Here is a 21118-nt window from a genome sequence, read left to right on the forward strand (position 1 = left end):
TGTACAATATCTTGTCTTTCTTATCTTGCTTGCTCTTGAACTTATGCCAGCTTGGCATGAAAATGTACTTTAGGGAGTCTCTTAACATAGCAGAAAACAATTCTGAAATCTCTAACGTAAAATATATTTTGTGTTCATCTTCAAGGTAAAACATTCCCAGGGTATTGAGTCTTTCTAGGAGTACTGTTGGTGCTTGTTTTTCCTGTTTTGTTTCATGGTTTTCTTCAGTCTATTTGGGTTCCACCCTAGGAGGGTCAGTGTTTTTTATTTGCATTAGCATAATTATCAGTGTTGAATGTTACCCAGCATATCTGCTTTTCCTGACCCTATCATATACCATTGTGATCTCTTAGCACCTTTTCTCACTTATGTCTTGACTGAATGGCCCTTCTCTCCCTCATTCACTCATTCTCTGTTCACTGAATATTACCTACTAATGTCAGGCATAGCCCTAAGCCCCCTACACGTTTTCCCACTGCACCATCCACCCGTTACTGCCCTGCACTTCCTTCTGAACTGTCTCTCTTGTATTTTTTTCATGTCAAAGGGTCATCATCTTTTTTTGTAGTCCACTCCTTCCATTCTCTTACTGCTTTCATTTAACTTAGACTTTTCCACTTCAGGTTTTTAATTCACCCAACCTCCTCACCTTCTCCCTATGCTATTGCCTGCTGACTACTGCACATCATCCCTCTCTTTGGCTTGTATAGCTCAATGCTACCCAGGCTTCCAGCTCCTTCTCCTCCTCCTTGAAATTGAAGTGGGTCCCAAGGACATTTGTATAGTGACATCAATGCATTGAATTGGGCTTGGCTGGATGAATGTGAAGATGGCAGTTCCTTTGCTCCTGCTCTGCTGACTCCATCCCAGGACAGCCAGCTAAAGCACTGTCCTTAACCAGCAGGATTTCTTCCAGGATCATGCATCCAGTTCTTAGTGCTGAATCACAGAAAACCTTGGGTCGTGCTCTTCATAGAATGTATTTATTTTTTCTGACTGAAGCTTTGTGAGATATAACTGTCTCCTATGTCAGAAATGCCTTATTTGTCTTAAAATATCATTGTGTTACTCTATCCACACTAAATTACAGACACGTTTCCCTTGATTCAGTGAGTTTTTAGTGTGAAGAAAAGAACTACTTTAGTTTACTGCCAGGGAACTGAGCCCTGCCTTGTAGATGACTGGTTGAATTCAGTTTTCCTAATTGACGTACTCATGGATGATGAGGACTGGGAGGGACCTGAAGAATTATTCAGCTTTTCTGTTTTACATACTAGAAACTCAAGGCTTAGACCAATGAACGCCAAGCTCAGTGTCAAATGAGTGAAAAAGTGGAATTGGAATTTGAGTCTCCTGATCCCAAGCTTTTTTTTTGAACCAACTGAGTTTTCAATAGTGTTGATTCAGATGTGACTAAAGAATGTCCTTTTAGATGATAAATTGTCTTTTTTTTTAAACATCCAAGACAGTGATTCATATCTCCCTAAAAGATCTTAGTCTTAGTGATCTTTGACTCTCAGGTGTCCTGATAACTATAGAAAGCAATGATACCAATCTAAAATGGTTTGCTTTACAAGCCTAGCCATGAGATTCCATGGCCTGTATATACAGGAGGGGCAACTTACTAGGGAAAGTGGGATGGAAGACTAAGTGCCAGCAGCCAAGTGTGCACACTACACCAGCATTTATCAGACAGGCCACACAAAGGACGTGTTCAGCTGTTACTCATTTTTGTTGTTCCTTTCTTCCTTGTAACCAAGAAGTACCACTTGTTTTTTTCCTCCTGGCCATAGAGAAATCATATTTTTAGAACTTAAAGTATGATTTTAATTGTCCTGCCATTTTGATGGAAATAATCTGACTTTCTTGAAGCCGATTAGGAATCCTTGATACCACATCTTCTTGGCAAAGTTCTGTGGAATGAATTACTTCTGGGTTCACCAGAAGACTTTCGAACTGTTCTAATGAATTCAGTCCTATTCCAGGCTAATGATAGTCCAATTTTGGGTTGGATTACAAGTAGGATGAGGAGTTGGGAGGATTGGGGGTGTGTGTCTGGGCCTGTGATTGTGTGTATATGCATATACATATATAGTTAAAGTAATTGCAGATGTCCTGCTCTTTCAGGATGATATTCACCAGGTCCAGCAACCTGTGAATGAACCATCTGTCTGTTTGCTGTTTCACCATTTCCTGGAGAGACGGCCCTTCATCTTTGTCCTTCCATACTAGTAACATCAGCTTTCCAGATATTTCTGTAGGTGAATGTATCCAGGCAGTACATTTGCATGACTTACCTTTTCCCTCCCATGTGGAGGAAAGTATTAGAGGTGACAGTCCTTATGATGTGTAGCTTCCCACAGCCAGTCTTATCCATAGACCCTGGGAGAGCTTTAGGGGAAAGCTTAGCAATGCCTGTAGATTTTGGTTTCGGGATCCGTGTTGGGATTCTCTGCTTGCATACCTCCTTGATCTTGAATTAAACAGAAAAAGAAGGTGGTTAATGGTACAGTTGGTGGAGAAACAGACATGTTCAGGACATAGAGTCAGCTTGGAGATTTTGGCTTCTTTGAAAACGCTAGGTTCTAGGGACACATCAGACCGTCAGGTTGAAGAAAGAAAATTCAGTTAAACAATTCTGCCAACATGAGTTAAGTGTGTGCTGTGTGCAAGGCCCTCAAGTGTAGATAATGTTAGATACAAAGATAAATAGGTTATGTTTCTTGCTTTTTGGCAATCATAGCGTAGCGGGAGATAAACAAGAAAAGTGTCCCAAATTCATCTCAAAGGGTAATGAGATTGCCAGAAAAAGGTTAATTTCAACTGAGGGATCTAAGAGAGCTTCGCTGAGAAAGTAACATTTGTCTTGGGCCTCCAAAGACTATTAGGATTTTTAACAGCAGGAATGGGAGAGCATTCCAGAGTAAAGGAATACTTTGGGCAATGTCCCTGGGGTAGGAAGTTGGATACAGTTGAGAAATGGAATGACTTTAAATTAGGTTGTATTTGAGAAGCAGAATGGGAATGTAGACTGGGGCTAGATAGGGAAAATTGTACCTGATTCTATAGACAGTGTGCGTGTAGTAGGGGGATCGTAAGGACTTAGGTTGGGGGGAGGCACATTATGGAGGTAGAATTGTATTAATATTTGTCCACAGTTAGCCTATGAGGGTTGAGAGAGGAATCACAGATAGGTTGAGTGATCTGGACTGGGAAAGTGGGTTGTAGAGTGTGAAAGAGTAAAGACTTGATTTAGTTCATATTTGCTTAGAAATATACTCTTATTTTCATTTATTTAGGAAAAATATTCTTGGATAAGAATACTTGTTGGTAAACAGATGGGAAAAGGTCTCAGCTAACGGTAGTTCTCCCATTATAATCCACAATGATGATGATGATGATTTCCCCTTCTTTTGCTGGATCATCCTTTCCTTGCTGTGAGCTCAAACATAGAAATCTTTTAAAAATGCATTATAGTTTTCATCATAGATTCTAATACTGTTCTTGTGGAAACCCTTCTTATATTGTTTTTCATTCTATAGAAATTTGTTTCCACATTTTTATTGTACTGATAAAGTACAGTAAAGCCCCTTGGTCTCTATGTAAACATTCACTTATTTTAAATGCCCCCCTAACTATTATAGCAATCATATTTAGATTTTCAAATAAACACTACACAGAATTGGCTAAAAAATATGAGTCCTTCAATAAAGGATAAACTATATGGGGAATATGGTTTCTTTTGGTACAGTCTTCTCTATGCCTAGGCACTAGGAGCGTTCTAGGCTTTAGTGTTCTTACTGACTTTTTTTTTTTTTTTTTTTGCGCTACGCGGACCTCTCACTGTTGTGGCCTCTTCCGTTGCGGAGCACAGGCTCCGGACGCGCAGGCTCAGCGGCCATGGCTAACGGGCCTAGCCGCTCTGCGGCACGTGGGATCTTCCCGGACCGGGGCACAAACCCGCGTCCCCTGCATCGGCAGGCGGACTCTCAACCACTGTGCCACCAGGGAAGCCCTGACATTTTTTTTTTTTATACTTAATCCTAAACATAGCAAATGAGATACTGATACTCTGATATTATTCTCCTGCCAGGAAATAATCAGAGATGTAGGCAAGGCTCTTTGTTTTAGCATTATTTATAACAATGAAAAATGGACACAGTTTAAGGCTCTAACAGTCAGGATAGAGTAAATGAATTACACTATAATCACATGAAAATATCATGCTGTCTTTAAACAATTATGCTTTTCAAGATATAGGAAAATATTTATTCAGAAATGTTAAAAGCAGGATTTAAAACTATATACATACTTTAACTATGTATATTTGAAGAGAAAATACTAGGAGAAAATATACCAGTGCTATCAGTGATTAACTCTGGATAATGGAGTAATAGTGCTTTTTATTTTTCTTATATTTTCTATGTTCTCCACATTTTCTAAAATAAGTATACAATTAAAAAAAGAACACTAAGTTATATTAAGGCATAAAAAAGGAAGGAAATACTTCACAGATCAGGACATTTCTATGAACATCTGCGTATTGTGCAAACCATGAATAAGTAGCAGCTGCACTTGAAATCATAATTCAAGTCAGCTGATCTTGTAACCACAGCATTAATAATAGCCTTTACAAGATAGGTTTCAGTGATGTCCTTTAACTTTGTCAGGATTTAGATTAGTTGTCCTATTTAGTGTACAAAAACCTATGATGGGATCCTACTTAAATTGTAGATTCCTGGGCCTTACCTCTAGAAACTGTAATTCATTTGTCTATGAATGCACCCAGGAATCCACATTTTTAATAAACTCTCAGGGTAGTTTATCTGATGCAGGTGGTCAGCCTGACATACTTTGATAAACACTGCCATAGTTGAAGCTCATTTAGATGTAAGCTTTAAGGTCTTTTCTAACCTGGAACTCTGACCTGCCTGGGTGTGGGAGGTTCAACACTGTGGAAGGCCAGGGTTTCATGGCCCAGTGGTCCTAGATGCTCATCAGAACCACCTGTGGGGCTTTTAAAACACTGCGATGCCCAGGTCCCATCTCAGAATCTACTGACTCGGATTGTCTGGGAATGTGGTATGAGCACCACAGGTTATTCAGAACTGAAATCTGTCCAGTAAACTAATTGATATGGAACACAATATTGATGGGGCTTGTTTCTTATAAGCTATACTGATATGTGTTGGTGAAGACAATATGGCTTGGAATGGTGGTCATTGGTAGGGTCAGCTGCCTGAAAGTTATTGGGCTCTCATTGTTTCTACACCACTGATGGCTGCAAGTTAATTTTGGTTTTCTTGATTAACTCTTGATGTCACTACATAGTTTTTACCTCTAGGTGGCAGCAAAGGCTAGTTATATTAGTAGGACAACTCTAAATGTCATTCTCAAATCTTTGGAAAAAAATGATGCTATTTTTTTTTCTTCTATGAATTCTATACTTGGACATGTTTCAGTAAATGAGGTATAGCGCTTTAAAATGTGTCATCTCTTGGATCATTTTTTAGAACATTATGTCAGATAGCTCCAAGAAAGTTTTATCCAAATTTGGAGTGCATATTGCAAGAGGAATCTATGCATATGCCTCTGTTAAGACCACACAGTGAATGTTCTACTCAAGAGTTGGAGGCTCCTGGGTTTCATCAGAAAGCAGATGTCTTGGAGGAGATTAAGCGTGTTGGAAAGCTCATTCATAGAAGAAAAGTTTTTTTGGGTTTTTTTTTTTTTTTGGTATTTTTTTTAATGTTTAACTCAGTTCAACATGGAGATTGGGACTTGGAATGGAATACAGGTCTGAAAGATGCTGAGTTTATTGAGGCAAAGGCCTTGCTTTTATTCAGGGAACAATAGAGAGAAAAGGAGTATTCATTAAATTCTTTAAATGTTGGCTTGTTTGGTCTATAGGTTCTTAAAAGAAGCGGAGCTATCTATGAGACTCTGTGTAGCAAGTCATTAGATGTCAGTGAGCCTTAGTGACCAAAAGAATTATAGAGAGGCGACAATGTTTTATTCAAAATCTTAATTCTGTAACCCAGTTTCTACTTGATCCTTGTGCTCCTTCACATTATCTTGGAGGCAGCAAACATCAGAACAGTATCAGCATTTATGAGCAAGCTGCCAGATCCTAGTTATACAGTTAGAGTCAGGATGTTTCCTTTTCTCTAAATGAAATTAATTTTGTAAGTGCTTTGAACTTTTTGGAGATGTATTGGCAGCATATTGTGTAAGAAAGCTGTGTTCCCTCAGGAATGTTCCTGACTCCAGGGACTGCAGGGCCTCTCATTACACCTTTAGCTCTAGGGGTCAAAAGGCTCAAGGCTCCCAAAGACGGTGGGTCATTTTTATTTGTGGTCATTGGGGTGGTTCAGGGAGGGGGCGGATTCAGGGCTGCCTGACTCCCTTAGGGACCCAGCTGTGGAATGCTTGGTCAAGGCCGTGTGTTATCAGAATAGCAGTGCTTTGTATTTTTGTTTTTCTCTGTTTAATGGGAAAGTACATTAGTAATGATGATGGATATGGTGATGAAAAGGAGGAAATGCTAAATTGAGAAAAAAAATCTTTGAAATATTATTGTCCTCTTTTGTCTTTTGTATTGTTTGGTAAATCACTGCTAATTTATTTATTTTTTTAAAGGGAGCAACAGGTAATGAATCTGGCAGATAGCCTAGAGTTTCATATACTGCTTTGGCTTTTTTCTCTTGATCTTCTCAGAACTTCCTCATTATACAATAAAACTTTATCACTAAAGATTTTACAGTTTTATATGGCAGGGGGTCCTTCAAAAGGAAACTCTGTAGTTTCATTAGCTCATTCTCACTAACCTCTTGTGAGAGAACATTTGGTTTTAAATAGAGCTACAGTGCTATGATTTGTATTTAAGAGTTGTCCAGTTTCTGAGGTGAAGGCTAGAGGAAATTGATGCCTGTATTTTATAATGTAACATGGTTTGTAGTTGTATCTAGTCACCTCCCAATCTCTCTGTAGTAATTACACCATGGGCAGTGAGGGCAATCCAAGAATAAGCATTGAAATACAGTTTTCAAAAATCCTTCCTAACCTAGTTGCTTCCATTTTGTGCCCAGACACATAGCATCACATATAGAAATAGAATGTTAAAATATATTAACCTTGAACGGTTTTGTTTATTCCCTTTCTTTTTATTCATCTGTCAGGTTTTTCACCTCAGCTTTTTTTCTTCTTCTGTTTTGGTACCCACTCCCCTCTTTCTCATTCCCTCATTTGCACCCATGTAATTTTTAAAAATCATTCGCCAGCTTATATTTTACAACAGCTTTGGGTTAGTGGCTAGAGCACTGGCTATGGAGCCAGATAGACCTGGGTGGGTCCCCGTTCTGGTTCTGGCACCACCTAGCTGTGTGTCCTTGAGCAAGCCAGTTAGCCTGTCCAGACCTTAGTTTCCTCATCTGTAACCCTTATTTGGGGATTAGACTGCCTACTTGTAAGTTCCTTAGTTGGTAGAGATATTGTGTAGGAAAGTCCCTGGCACATCTGAAGTGTCAGGTCTGTGTTAGTTGTTACTAATGTCAACATTATTATCTTTGTCTTTTTCCTTATATCTGTTCTTAAGGTGCTTATTTCTTGATCATAATCATAACTTATCTTCTTGTTTATTTTACCTTTCTCATTTTTCTGCTTTATCCCTTGTTCTCCCATCTCTCCAATTAATTATTGGAGACATGTTGCTAAGCATAGCAGTTGCGGCAGCTGACCAAGCAGTGTCAATTACTGGGCTGTGTTTCTAACCACCTCTGGGCCGGAAAAGAACCTTCACATCCTTTTCCCTCCTTATCCTACTTAGTCTATTCATTGTCTTTCTTTTCTAGAGTTCACTTGAAAACATATTTTTTTCTAGTCTTTCCTGTCTTTTTCTATCTTTTAATTATTCAAAAAAATGATGCAGTTATACCAACTATAAAGCCCTTTGACCTTGACATTCAGTGATTCTATGAAAAGAACAAATGCGAGCCAACTGTGGCCACCAGGTATGTTGTTAGACCTGCGCACCTTTGTTGAGCACCTATTACCAGCAGTATTTAAGTCCTGGATAAGGTAGGACAGTGGTTCTTAAACTTTATAAGCCCAAGAATGACCCAGGCAGCTTGTTAAGATGCAGATTCCCTGAACTGGATTTCATAGGTGTGGGTATGTAGAAATCTGTGGAGTCCTTGGTAATTCTGATAAATGTGATCAGTGACTGCATTTTGAGAAACATTGATATAAGAGTTTCAAAACTAAATGACAGCTGATTCTTGCTCTCAAGAGATTATAGTATAGGAGGGGTAACAAACGATTATAACGAGGCAAAATGAAGTGCTATAATAAAAGTACAAACAGAAGTGTTTTGGAAACTCAGAGGAAGATTGAGAAAAATAAAGGCTTTTCTAGAGGAATTGGCACTTGAGGTAGGAGTAAGATTTCAATACAAGGGACAAAGAGAGAAGAGCATTACTGCCCTAGGAACAGCATGAGTAAAGGTATAGGGTTAGAAGCCCTCCTAGTGTGTGAGAGGATGGTCAGTACTGTGTCCTGGTGAGGGTGCAGATTATGTCCAGAGTTTCAAAAGGAGATGAGGTGGGAGGTGGAGGTCTGATAAAAGGTTTGGATTTGGGGCACTCCGTAATGTAAGTGCTAAGTAACTGCTGCTTTTAGGGGAGGGACTGAAGAATTGCCATGATCAGGACAGTGTTGTAGAAGGATCACCAGCAATACAAGTGAAGGTTGGATTAGAGGTGAGGGATTAGAGATGCTACTATTTTACAGTAGCATCTGTACTGAGGTGTGGATTTGGGGAGTACTAGCACAAATAAAAGGGGGGAGGGCAGAGGAAGAAAAATACCAGGGCAGAGTGGCTGACTGGATCTGGGGGATGAGAAGAGAGGTGGAGAATGGGACCCAGATTTTGACCCTGGGTGACAGAGAAGGTGCTGGACCATCACCAGAAGTGAGACAAAGCAATCCAAAGAGCAATCCAAGAGTGACAGTGCACTGGGGTGGGGGCACATGCCAAGTATGAAGTGTAGTTGGACCTTCCACGTGCAACTGTTTGGTAGGCACTGAAAACTTGGAGTTGTTGCTTTGAGAATCATCATAGAAAAATTGTTGATACCATTCAAGTAGCTGAGACAGCCCAGGGAGAAAATGTAATTCCTCCTCATCTGCCCCTTTTTTCTTCTCCCACCATGGGTACTTCTATATCCTTTTCCCAGAGCCTGAGAGGTGAGTTTTGTTGGGCCCTATCCTGTGCCCACATTCTCTCTACAAGGCTGCCTATCTTAATAACTGATAAGAGTGTAACTAGTTCTGAGAGCAGCCCTCTGAGGAGGCATTTCTTTCCAGTACTTGAACAATGCACAGTGATTGAACCATTTTCCAGGCACTGATTGGCTAGCTGGGGGGAGAGAAATCCTGCCTCTCTCCTGCAGTGACCAGGCTGTCCCCTGGGCCATTGTGTCTGGGCTGAACAGACAGATTACATAAACTCACACTCTGGGGGCGGGGATCTGCCACTCCTTAGCACAGGGGCGATCAGTAATTACAGGTTGGTTCCCGTATAGCACATTTCCTTCCTCACTGGTAGTCTGAGAATGCCTGGAATAGGGCCATAGTTGATAGGATGACCTAAAAAAAATAGTAGTAGTTGTCCATTGTTCTCCCTAATCCTCTTATTACCCTTCTTAGAAGCTAAAGTCAGAGGCTCTGGCAGCATTTATATTTTCCAAAATTTTTGTAATAAATATGTACTATTGTTATAATCAGAATAAAAAGTGTTATATAAAAAATTGTGCTGCTTATATCTGTCACTATGAGAGATATTATCCTTCTCAGAGTAATCCCTGCTGCCCTGAAGGGACTGTCAGGTGTTTAAATGTTTCTTATGTTATGGACTCTTTGGGGATCTATTGCAGTTTTTAGTTAACTCCTCTTTCTATAAAATGATACTCTTCTGAGGCCTCAAAACTGACTGGTATCAGTGAATTCAGGCAAGAACACAATTAAAAGGCAAAGAACAGAAAAGGAATAGCTCTTTTTTTTTTAAAGAGAAGGGAAAAAAACAGCCAACTCTCTAATGGTAAAGGATAGTAATTTGTTCTTGAGGAATTGCTTTGAGTGGCCGCATTGAAGCCGGTTTTTTGTTTTGCGGTACGCGGGCCTCTCACTGTTGTGGCCTCTCCCGTTGCGGAGCACAGGCTCCAGACGCGCAGGCTCAGCGGCCATGGCTCACGGGCCCAGCCGCTCCGCGTCATGTGGGATCTTCCCAGACGGGGGCACGAACTCGTGTCCCCTGCATCGGCAGGCGGACTCTCCACCACTGCGCCACAAGGGAAGCCCGAAGCCGGTTTTTATACGCACTTAATTGTTATGAGAGATAATTGGAGACCAATTTGAAGATTTTCCTCTAAAATGGCAATTTTATTTGTGATGCTCCCTTGGTTTACAGTCATTTAATCCTGAATTGGAAGCAGAATTTAGAGACTGACAAGGATGAACCCTAACAGTTCTCCCTCTGAGCTTAAAAAATACACAATGCTTTTTTTTTTTTTTTTTTTTTTTTTTTTTTTTTAGTGATTTTGGTACCATAAGTCTTTCCTTATAAGTCATGATGTTGCTTGAGAAATGGAAACCCTGAATTAGGGTATACCATCCCAGGAAGATTTTCAAGGGTTCTGCAAAGGCAGAGAAGTTCCACCACCTCTGGGCTAAGCTGGTGGTGCTTGTCTTTTTGATGGCTAGACCTTGATCCCTAAATTGCCTTTTCTGGAGGTTTTTGATCACTGTCAGGACTGTCAAGGTGGCCACCTACTTATAAGCTTTGATGTGCATGCTTGTGATGCTGTTTCTGTGGATCATTTTCACTTACTTCTGATGCTTTTCACTCCAGCCATCTCTGAGGCCGATCAGGTACCTCTGTTCTTCACATGTTGATAGCCTGTCCAAACTCATTCTTCATGCCTAGAATTTGTGCCTTTGCTTATAGACTCCTGCTTTACGATAGAGTGGACTTGGACTGCAGCTTTAGTGCTCCCTGACAATGAGGACTTGTACCTCTCCTTGGTCTTGCTTTCTCCCGTCTCTTATCCACTGCACCATCCCCAGGTGAATCTTCCCCATGCCTGCTCATTTGTGTGGGGCTTGGCCTTTCATGTTCATTATCTCCTGTTAACCTAACAGTGGCCTGGAGACGGGAGGAGTTGAAAGGGGAGGCAGATTGCCACTCTCGTCTGTGGTGATCATGGTAGGCTTCGGAAGAAGTAAGGCTTGATCCAGACCTTTCAGTGTAGATCACTTGATGAGAGAAGAGAACTCTGTCCAGGTAGAGCAGTGGGGAGGAGGCATACGTAGGGGCGTTCCGAGTGTTCTGGCCAAAGCGGCAGGCTTCTGAGGCAGAGCGCAGGCAGGTAATGTTAGGCACCCTGTCTGTGTCCCTGGGCAGTGGAGAGCATTAGGTGCGATTTATTTTGCTCCCCCCCTTGCACCGAGGTACCTTCTCAGTATGTTGCCATGGGACAATGGAATTAGACCTATGTTCATGTCTCTTTTTTGTCATACAAACAGAGCCACCTGGAACAATTTTCTTTACCTCTCAGAATTTAAATTTTTTTAATCTTTAAAATTCTGATGATACCCACTTTATAGGGTTATTATGAAAGAAAATAACAGTGTATAAAGGATTAGTTTTCTCTTACCTCACTGCCCAGACACCTTTGAGGATAGAGTGCTCCCTAGCACGGTATTAAAGGCCCTTCGTGGTCTGACAATACGTGCCCTTTGCACCTTACCCCTGCCCCAGCCATCTCAACATCAGCCACACTGCATTGCTCACTGTTCCTTGAATGCTGGTTTTCTGCTCTCCTGCCTGCCTCCATGCCTCTGCGCTGAGCACCTCCTGGAAAGCCTTTTGTCTTCTCTCTATCCCAAGTTTTCCTCCTCTCCCAGCCCACCACCCCTCCTCCAGTCAAATCTTATCTGTTTCTGAAACCTAACCCCTGAACCCTGCCCAGAGTAATCTGCTCCACCTCCAAACTCCTGTAAGTGCTTTGCTATCTATAGAATTCCTTTTCTGTGCTGTTCTCTTAATTACCTTTGAAGGTAGTCCTCAACTCCCGCCCTAGATTCTAAATCTTAACACCTGCATAGCTGCCCTGCACAACAATGAGTAATATTAGGTGCTTCATAAATATTTGTAGGTTCATTCTTGTAGGTGATTTGTCGAGGAATGAATAGAGCTTGTATCCTAATAGAAGACATTTGTGCCTGTGGTGGCTATAAGCTAATACAAATGGAATTGAAACTCCTCAGAGAGGACTCTTTGAAAGGTCTAAACAGTAAAGGGTTATTTCTTAAGTTCTTGGGAATCCTGGTGAAACCCATTTTTTCCCCATTAAGACAAAGTTGGTTGGTTGTCTAGATCTCTCTTTATTTCTCCCAAAGGCATGTGAGAAATGGAAAGCTCATCTGAAAATACTGGTTTATAGTATGGTATCTTTGAAAGAGACAAAGGTACAAGCTATTAATACAAATATAAATATTCAAATATGCACATGCTCTGGGCCGATCTGTCAAGTTAGTGGAAACAAGCCTTATGCAATGAAGCTCTTCAGTGCAGGTTTTTTAATTTGTTTTGAGGCTTATATTTAGTCAGATTCAAGATTCACATCTCTACATACCAGACAGAAGCTCTTGAAGGACAGTGAATCTTTTGTCTCCTTAATAGCCGCCCAATTCAGTTTGTCATGATCAGTGGATTGATCAGTTGTGTCCATGTGCTTTGAAGAGAAGACACTGCATGCTGAGACACTGTGCATGTCACGGAGACAGGAGTGCTATGTCAGTTAATAAACCCACTCCACCCTTCCAGGGACCTAAAGAACGGCAGAGAGTGAGACAGCCTTTGTAGGTCTGTAGGGCTTATTGTTGGTTATCCAAAGATGACTAACCTTTAAAAAAGCAAAACTAAACTAATAGGCAGAAAAAAAAAAAAAAAGGTCTCTTTCAGGTAACCTTACAAAAATATCATACAGAACCATTTGGCTATGCAGGAAAAAGGAACTCACTAAAATAAGAAAACTAATTTCAGGCTTTCAAAAAATTATCTCAAATAATTAGATAACTTATTTCTCTTGACCAATACTTTTGTGAAAAAATAAGTGAAATTTTAAAATGAGGCCACAAGAGGATTATCTCTAGGATTGCTGACTGCAGTGCTAAAGGTTAGCCCAGATTACATTTTTATGGCACCATTCTGAGTGTTGTAAAACCTGGTGTCCTGATAGAATATTGACAGATTTGTATGTGTTGCCATATGAACAGTGTTAATTCATTATCAAATTATAAAGTACTTAGGAGTGTGTTGGCCAGTTAACTTGCTGGACTCCCTAAGGATTCCTTACCCTACAGCATTGCCTTTGGGGGCTGCCTGCTCTGACATATTTGACTGCACAGTGGAAGAATCCATCTGTTGGAAAGGAAAGGAGTTTAATCTAAATGAAAATGAATTTTAAGGGGGTTTAAGGTTTGGGGATTTTATTGAACCGCTTGTCTTCCTTGTTCTTGCATTTGCTTCACTGTGGCCCAAGGTGAATGGAGTCCTTTGTTTTGGCTCATCCAAACTGCTCTCTTTAATGTGTGTTCTGGACCATTCCCAAGAAATGCTGTAGGGTTATGTTGAGGGCCTGGGATCTGAGGAAGAAACAGAGCTTGTAGGTGTCAGACAGCCTGCTACTGCTCAGTTAATGATTCAGGCATCTGTGCTTTGCTACAGTTATAAAAGTGGGAAGCTTCCCACCTATAAAATAGTAGTTTTTATTGAGCTTTTCTCTTGAATAAAAAAAAAACCCTGGAGACTAAGCCTTCTGTTTGTCATGCTAGCCACTAGAGGGTGGAATAGTCACACTTCCTGAGACAGGTGTAATTCATTCTGATAGAGCAAGACTAGAGTCAGAACATATTTGCTAGTGTTTATCAGTATAGAAATTTCTAAAACAATGGAATTCCTTCTTTACGTACCTACGTACTAATCAGCAGAGGAACTTGTTAAAAAATGCGGCTTCCGGAGCCCTACCCTCAGAGATTGTGACTTTTGTTAGCTCTGGGTGGGGCATCAGGGGATTCTCATACATGTGTTTTGGATTTTACTTTGAGAAACATTGATCCTAACGGTTCGGGCATGCATTATTGCCTGATTATCTTTTCTCTTAGGATTGCAAAGTAAAATGATTATTTTGGAGGAGGAAACAATTACAGAAACCAAAATGTAGGGAAACTGTAGTGTTATTAAAGCTCTTTTCCTGCCTTTGTCTAACAAGTTTCAAAGGAGACTCACTTTGTAAAGAATTGGAATTTAAAAAGTTATTAAAAATATGTTTCTGTGTGGAGTTATATTTTAGTCAATAAAGATCACAGAATGCTTAGGATACAAGTCTAAGAATTTTAAATTAAATACCCCTTTTATGGCCATCTCACAGTGCAACTTAATTTATACTTTGGGTGTCATGAAGACCCTATGCCTAATGTCTTGGCATTGTGAAATGTAGTTGTAGAAACCTTCTAGGTAGAGTTTATATAATCCTGTCATCATCTTATAGAGACTTTCCTTTGTGTGTAAAGATCCAACTATAGTAATGCACATTGTCCTTCTGGAAGGGGTGACCCAGAGAGCAGTGGTATCCTTGGGAAAGCTTTGCAAATGCTCTTAAAAGGGAAGAAGAATGTGGTAAAATCATTCAAATCTGTGATAGAATGCTGCAGCTCAAAAAGTTAAAGGGATGGGGGACTGAGTAAAATTAATCTTGGTTCTGAAGCTGGGACTTCAGATGAAATGAAAGGAAGGTATTTTTTTCAGTTGTTTATAGAAACAGCCTTGTCTTCTGTGAGCCTCTCAAAGGCCTTCTTTTCTTCAAGAATACAACCCCTCCACTTTCACATATCTCATATGAAGATTTTCCAGTGTCACTTCCTCTCTCCTTCCTAGTTTTCAAGGTTCTTCTGTGATTTTATGTGAATGAAAAAGAAAATTCTGTAACCTCCCAAACACACACGCACACGTGCACGCACACACGTAGAGTTATAAAAAATTATTTTTGAAATTAAAGGCCAAAAATCTAGGATCTGTCATTCTTTGTGTGATTTTATGGAAAAGGGAAGGTACTTTTTTTCACAGATGATGCTCTCTTTACCATAAACTTTAATTAGTAGCACTTTTAGTAATCTATATATGTTATTAATATGACAGTGTTCCTAAATTTTGATGTGGATATGAGTCATTACACTGAAGTAGTCATAGTAGAGGAACCTCTAAAAGAGGTTCAGTTCCTTGAAAGTCCAGTAAATTTCCAATAATGTTAATTACTTGGGAAGCCTATTTATAGTTAATATCTGGAGCAGATGATGAAATGAGAATTTGTGCATCATAATCATGGAGCACAGGACTTGTGGTATTAACTTTATTGTATAAAATTGCTCTGGCTCACAAAAGATAAGAAATTGAATCCTTACAAAACAGTTCGACTATGAATAGCCCAGAGCCTCTCAAACTCTATTAGTTACAGGTGTGCCAAAAATGGATCTTTCCCTCAGTACTTGGGGCAGCCAGGAGCAACCTGGGGATGACAGGAGTCCCTGATCATCTCTGCCTCTTTATCCATTGTATCCAGTGTGTTTTCTGTTTGTGTCATTATGTGACAAAAGTTGGGAAGTGCTGGGAAGACTTCGTCCTTTAATTCTTTCTGGTTTCTGTTTATTATTTCATGATTAGTTGATCGCTACCCACCAAAACATTATATGTACTCTCTTATTATCTAGAAAGACATCTCATGCAGCAATGTTATCAATGTCTACTTTGAAAGATGTAAAATGATGTATGTAGTTTCTTCTAAAGTTCTAACCCAAGGTGACTTAAAAATAAAAACAATTTTGGAAAACATTTAGACCATCATGTATTTTGTAATACAGTTGGGTCACTGCCAATTCCCAAGATAAATGTGTTTAAACAGAAGCTTTCTCATTCATCACTAGCCTCAGCTTTCATCCAAATTTATTTAATGATGATGCAAGCCCACAGCGTTGGTGTTGCAGTTCATCACCATGGAAGTGTTTCTGTCAACAAATCCTTGCTTTGCTATCATGAAATTGATTTTGCAGGGAAAGGCGGATAATTGTGAAAGATTCCTTTTACTTCTAAAGATCTTCACAGTTTGCCTGGGTGTCTAAATGAATTGTGTTTAAAATCAATAACTGGCAATAAAATTGACCACACTAAATTAACAGTTATGAGGTTGGAAAGGGGAAAATGGCAATGCGCTGCTTTGTCTGAAATCACCTTTTTTGAGTGTGGCTTGGGGACCAGATTTATAATTTAAAATGTTCCTCTGAAAGCTGTTCTCTGCTACAGAAGTACAGATTATGCTGAGTCCCATTAGCAGAGTATCAGAATTCCTAGGATGCTTTTTTTTTTTTTTTTTAATGATTACTGAGTTTTTCTCACCTATCTTGAAAATGGCATAACAATAATCACAGGAGAAACTTCCCTCAACTAACGTACTGTATTTTTTAAATATGCCTTTTCTATAACTTACATTGTAATTATCTTTGGTTTTTATTTGCTTGTTGGGAGGTTAAAACACACACACACACACACACACACACACAGTTAAGTTTAAGCTTCTGAATGCAGCCCACTAACAAACAAGCAAGGTAGGAAGCACCTACCTTAAGTAATTCAAACTATTTTGGGAACCTAATAGGAAAAAGTAACAAGATAGACATTTTTGCTTTGAAGCAGTGTTCAAGAGCCTATGTCTTAGTGACTGATTCCAGGTTTGGATGTAGACATAAATGTTTTAAGGGGATTTTCATCTATGGTAGAAATACAGTCAACTCTTGATTGTGAAGGTAACTTGTATTTCCAAATGTGCTTTTTCTGGCTTACTATCACATTTCAAAGCTTTTTACTTTCACCGTCAGCTCATATGTGCTCACAAAAGCAAATTATTTAATATTATTTTATTCAGTGATTATCAGTAAACATTTATTAAGTAACTAAATTCCTAACATGTGCTAAGCACTGTGCTGGGCACCTGGGATATTGAGATACATCTCAAGCATGAAGTTTGCTCCTGAGAGATTTTATAGTTCACTTTGAAATCAAAGAGCCATAAAATTTCATTTATTTCAACTACTTCCTCCTCCTCCTCTAATATGTGATCAGAAGTTGACTGTATATGGGAAGTAGGTCCTGTTTGTTTTTAAGGAAGAATTAATAGACATTATGAACAGGAAATAAAATTCTATTATACATGCAAAAAAAAGAACACAAAATGACCAAAAGAAAACTCAGCAAGCAATGGTAAAAATAACAAATTATTTACTGCTTTATAATGTTAAAGTATTTCACCAAGACAAGTTGCAGTCAAATTAATGTGAGTTATGGAAAATGAAATACATAGAGATGTATTTATACAAGTGCAGACTAAATATTTTCCATACAGGTATGTAAATGAAAAAATATACAGTAAGTGCACGCTTGATATGACTATGCAGGCAACAGTTAGTTTCAGATACTCTTGGACAGTTCATGCATAAACCTTCCCAAAGTACAAGTTCAGTCAGTCTTTTGAGGGATGTGGAGGGATAATTAAAAAGGACTGAGTTCCTTGCAATAATATCGGTATAAACCAAATAAGGGAGGGTAGTCAGTTATATATATTACTTACTGTAATTTGTGATTGTCGAGGAAGAGGTGTGGCTGTTGGTGTGATAGTAATACTGCTGGTGACTTTATTGGTTGTTTTGTTTAGTGCCCCATTAGTTAAGTTTTGAGTTCGGTTATCCTGCAGTGATGCTGAAGGGCTGGCAGGTCTCACGGAGCTAGCTACGGCTTGCATGTAAGGACTTCCTAAGTGAATGTGGATTTTATTATCCTCAGTAGTTATCACACTTGAACTGTTACTGTTTGAACGCTGAAACTGCCATGATGACTGCCGATCAGGGGAGACTCTGAAAATCGCGTGCTTGGCACTGATTTCTATCGGCTCTGGAGAGCGTCCCTGCTCAGGGGAGCTAGCTGCACCAGAAATAGACAAAACCTGAATAGGTGACATTGTCCTTTCTGGAGTTATGGAACCACAAGACTCTGGGGTCTGTGCCCTGGCAAAGGTTGCCATGGTAATTGGGGACATGCCTTGCTCTAAATTCATAAGGCCTTCAGCAGAGGTTTTTGATTTCACTGGAGTTATGGAGGCATTTTGGAGAATGGTTATCCTTTGCTTTGGGGTGCCACAGTTTGGTATCACTGCAGTGCTTGTGTAAGAGTGAGGACTCTCTGTGGTCGGACTTGTGATTTCAAGAGTGGCTGTGTTTTGGACATGGTCTGGAGTAACCTTTATATGCAGTGGCTGCCCAGGTGTGTGGCTTAGGACTAGATCTCCAGGTTGCACGAAGTTGCCATTGGGTTTAGTTTGTATTTTTCCATTCTGAGGATGGCCCTCCTTGGACTTCATCCAAGGAATCCATAGCTTCCTGTTAACAGGACAGGGGGTAGATGAGTTGCATTTGAAGGACAGCGCAGACTCCTCATCATTAGGGTCCTCATTCTGGTCCTCACTCTCCTCATATAACTGACCGTTGATGACTGCTCGTTCCAGAGGAATGAGACTCTTGTAATCAGGTGGCTCATTGTCCACTGCTTCTGTTTGAACTTCTTTAGAAAATACTTGAGGGTCAGAGATTCTTCTTCCATTGAGACTGGGCCGGAGGCTCTTACTGAAATGACGGTACCGCTCTAACTCTTTAGTGAGGTTTTCAATCTCTCTTCCTAAATCTCTGTTCCTGTTTTCTTGTTGACTGAGTTTCTTTTGCAGAACTGAATGATCTCCCTGGAGGAGACATATCAGGTCCTCAGTTGCCATGTATTCATGAATTTTCTCTTTCAGTGCATCCACTTCTCTTGAGAGGTGACCTGATTTAGCTTCTTCTTCCTGAAGCCTTTTGAAAAGCCATTGTTCATGACTGGACTCTGTCTTTTCTGCTAACTTGTATTTGGCAAGTTCCATTTTAACATGTTCCAGCTCTTCAGATAAAAATTGAGCTTTGTCTCGTTCATTAGCATACCTTCGTTCTAGAGTCTCATACTCATCTTCAGTTTTCATGAGGTCATCCTCAATGGATTTCATATCCTTTAACTTCAGTTTCAGTCTTTCCACTTCTTGAGAGAGCTCTTTAATCTTATTGTTCTCTTGGTGTAACGCTATTGTGGATTTACCAGAATCTTGATTTAATTTGTTTTTTAGGAAATCTTTCTCAATTGCTTCCAATGATTGAAGCCTGTTTTTCAACATGTTAACTTTGGACAGGAGATCATTTCCTTTCTCTTCTTCCGCTTTCAGTTTGTTTTTTAGATCATCTCTCTCTTTCGTTACACTGTACATTTTTTCTTCCACATCAGTTTTGGACTTCAGTGCCCTTTTAGTTTCTTCAATTAACTTCTCAGTAACCGTTGTCACTTTATTTTGCTCCACTTGAAGCTGAGAAGAAGCAGCTTGTAACTTATCTTCAGTTTGCTTTAATTTTTCACTCATTGTTTTCCGTTCATCTACCAGCATCACCGTTAATGTTTTCAGTTTAGTTAAATCCTCTTTTAGGGTGAATTCTGTCTTCTCCAACCGACTTTCAATGGCTTCTAGCTCTTTGATCCTTATCTTTAAACTCTCCAGTTCCTGAGATAACTGCTTTGTGGTCATCCTTTCTTTTTCTAAATTACATTTCAGAGAGTAACATTCTTGTTTGCTTTTGTTGAAAGCATCTTCTAATTTTTCCAGAGCCATAATTCTTTTACTGAGTTTTTCAACCTCGAGTTTAAAGTCTTTACTCTGTGATGTTTCCTTTTCCAGCCTCTTATTGAGATCTCTGCACTGCTCCTCCATTTTTATGAGCTCTTCATCCTTCCCTTCCATTTCTAGCACACGTTTCCTGAGCTCCTCCACCTCAGCCATGATACTGGAGTTTCCATATTCTCCCTTGTTAATTTTTTCTTTTATATCTTGCAGCTCCTCTTCTGCTTTTTGTAAAGATCTGTTTGTCTCTTCTAACTCATCTATTTGCCGGCTGAGTGCTGCCAGCTTTTGTCGAAGCTGGCGATTTTGGCTGTCCTCATTGGTGAGCTTCGCCATAATTGTTTCTTGGTTCTGGTGAAACTTTGTGGTCTGCGTTTGCAGATCGTTCTCTAGTCTGGTTGCCTTCTGCTCTTCTTCCTGAACTCTGGCTTCAGCAAGGGCTAGTTTAGCATGTGTTTCCTTTGCACTCGTGGTTAGCTCTTGGATTTTCTGTCTTTGAAGGGCAAGCTGTGCCGTCAGCCTTTGTTGTTCGTCCACCACCATCAAAGCAAAAGACTTCAGTTTGGTCAGCTCCTCTTTCAGGGCAGTGACCCTCTTCTCTTTTTCTTGCTCCTTCTTCTTCTGGGACTCTGTTTCTTGGTCAATTAACCTTTTTAATCTGAAAAATACAAGAGCGCATTCTATTTTGTAACTGGTGCTTTAGTAACTTGTCAGCTGTGAGTAGACATTTATGTAATTTAGAAAGACAGTATCGACTCATACAGTATATGGAAAGGAGTTCCTGAATTTGATGGGGGAGGAGAATCTTGATTAAACAGATGTCTTGCTTTTTTTGTTTTCACTACCTGCTTTGGTAGGTAGTAAAAAAAAATTTGGTTTACACTAGCCACCCCTCATTGATTGGTAACAGTTGCAGTTCACCAGGAGGGCAAGAATATTTGGTTTAAATTGCTTGTGTAACATATAATCAGTAGACATTATAGCCTGAAGGCTGTAAAAACAGACACAAGCTTGAGATTCAGTTGGAGGAAGCTTCCAGACTGGCCCTACTCTTACCAACTAATTAACCTGGGCAGTTATTTAACATCCCCAGGGCTTCAGTTTCCTCTATGAAAAATGGAGGCAAAAATTGTATTATCTCAGGGTCCATCTGTGAAAATTAAATGAGATAATTTGTCTATGATTCTCACCGTGCTGGCACATAATAAGCATTTGATAAGTGCTGTTGCTGTTGATCCATTTTATTAATGTGGTTATTATTATAT

At 39.8% G+C, this 21118-nt stretch overlaps 2 protein-coding genes across 3 annotated transcripts in view; one reads left to right on the forward strand and one right to left on the reverse strand.

Moving 5' to 3' along the window:
• Positions 1 to 21118, forward strand: part of CMSS1 (cms1 ribosomal small subunit homolog) — a 396516-nt gene that overhangs the window by 8268 nt on the left and 367130 nt on the right. The window lies entirely within an intron of this gene.
• Positions 17370 to 21118, reverse strand: part of FILIP1L (filamin A interacting protein 1 like) — a 31217-nt gene continuing 27468 nt past the window's right edge. The window contains exon 2 of the mRNA XM_081235231.1: positions 17370 to 20511. Within this exon, the coding sequence (XP_081091357.1) occupies positions 17715 to 20396 (2682 nt within the window). The 5' untranslated portion in view covers positions 20397 to 20511 and the 3' untranslated portion in view covers positions 17370 to 17714. The remainder of the gene's footprint in view (positions 20512 to 21118) is intronic.

This window comes from Mesoplodon bidens (assembly GCF_964165515.1).
Source record: "Mesoplodon bidens genome assembly, chromosome: 5".
NCBI lineage: Eukaryota > Metazoa > Chordata > Mammalia > Artiodactyla > Ziphiidae > Mesoplodon > Mesoplodon bidens.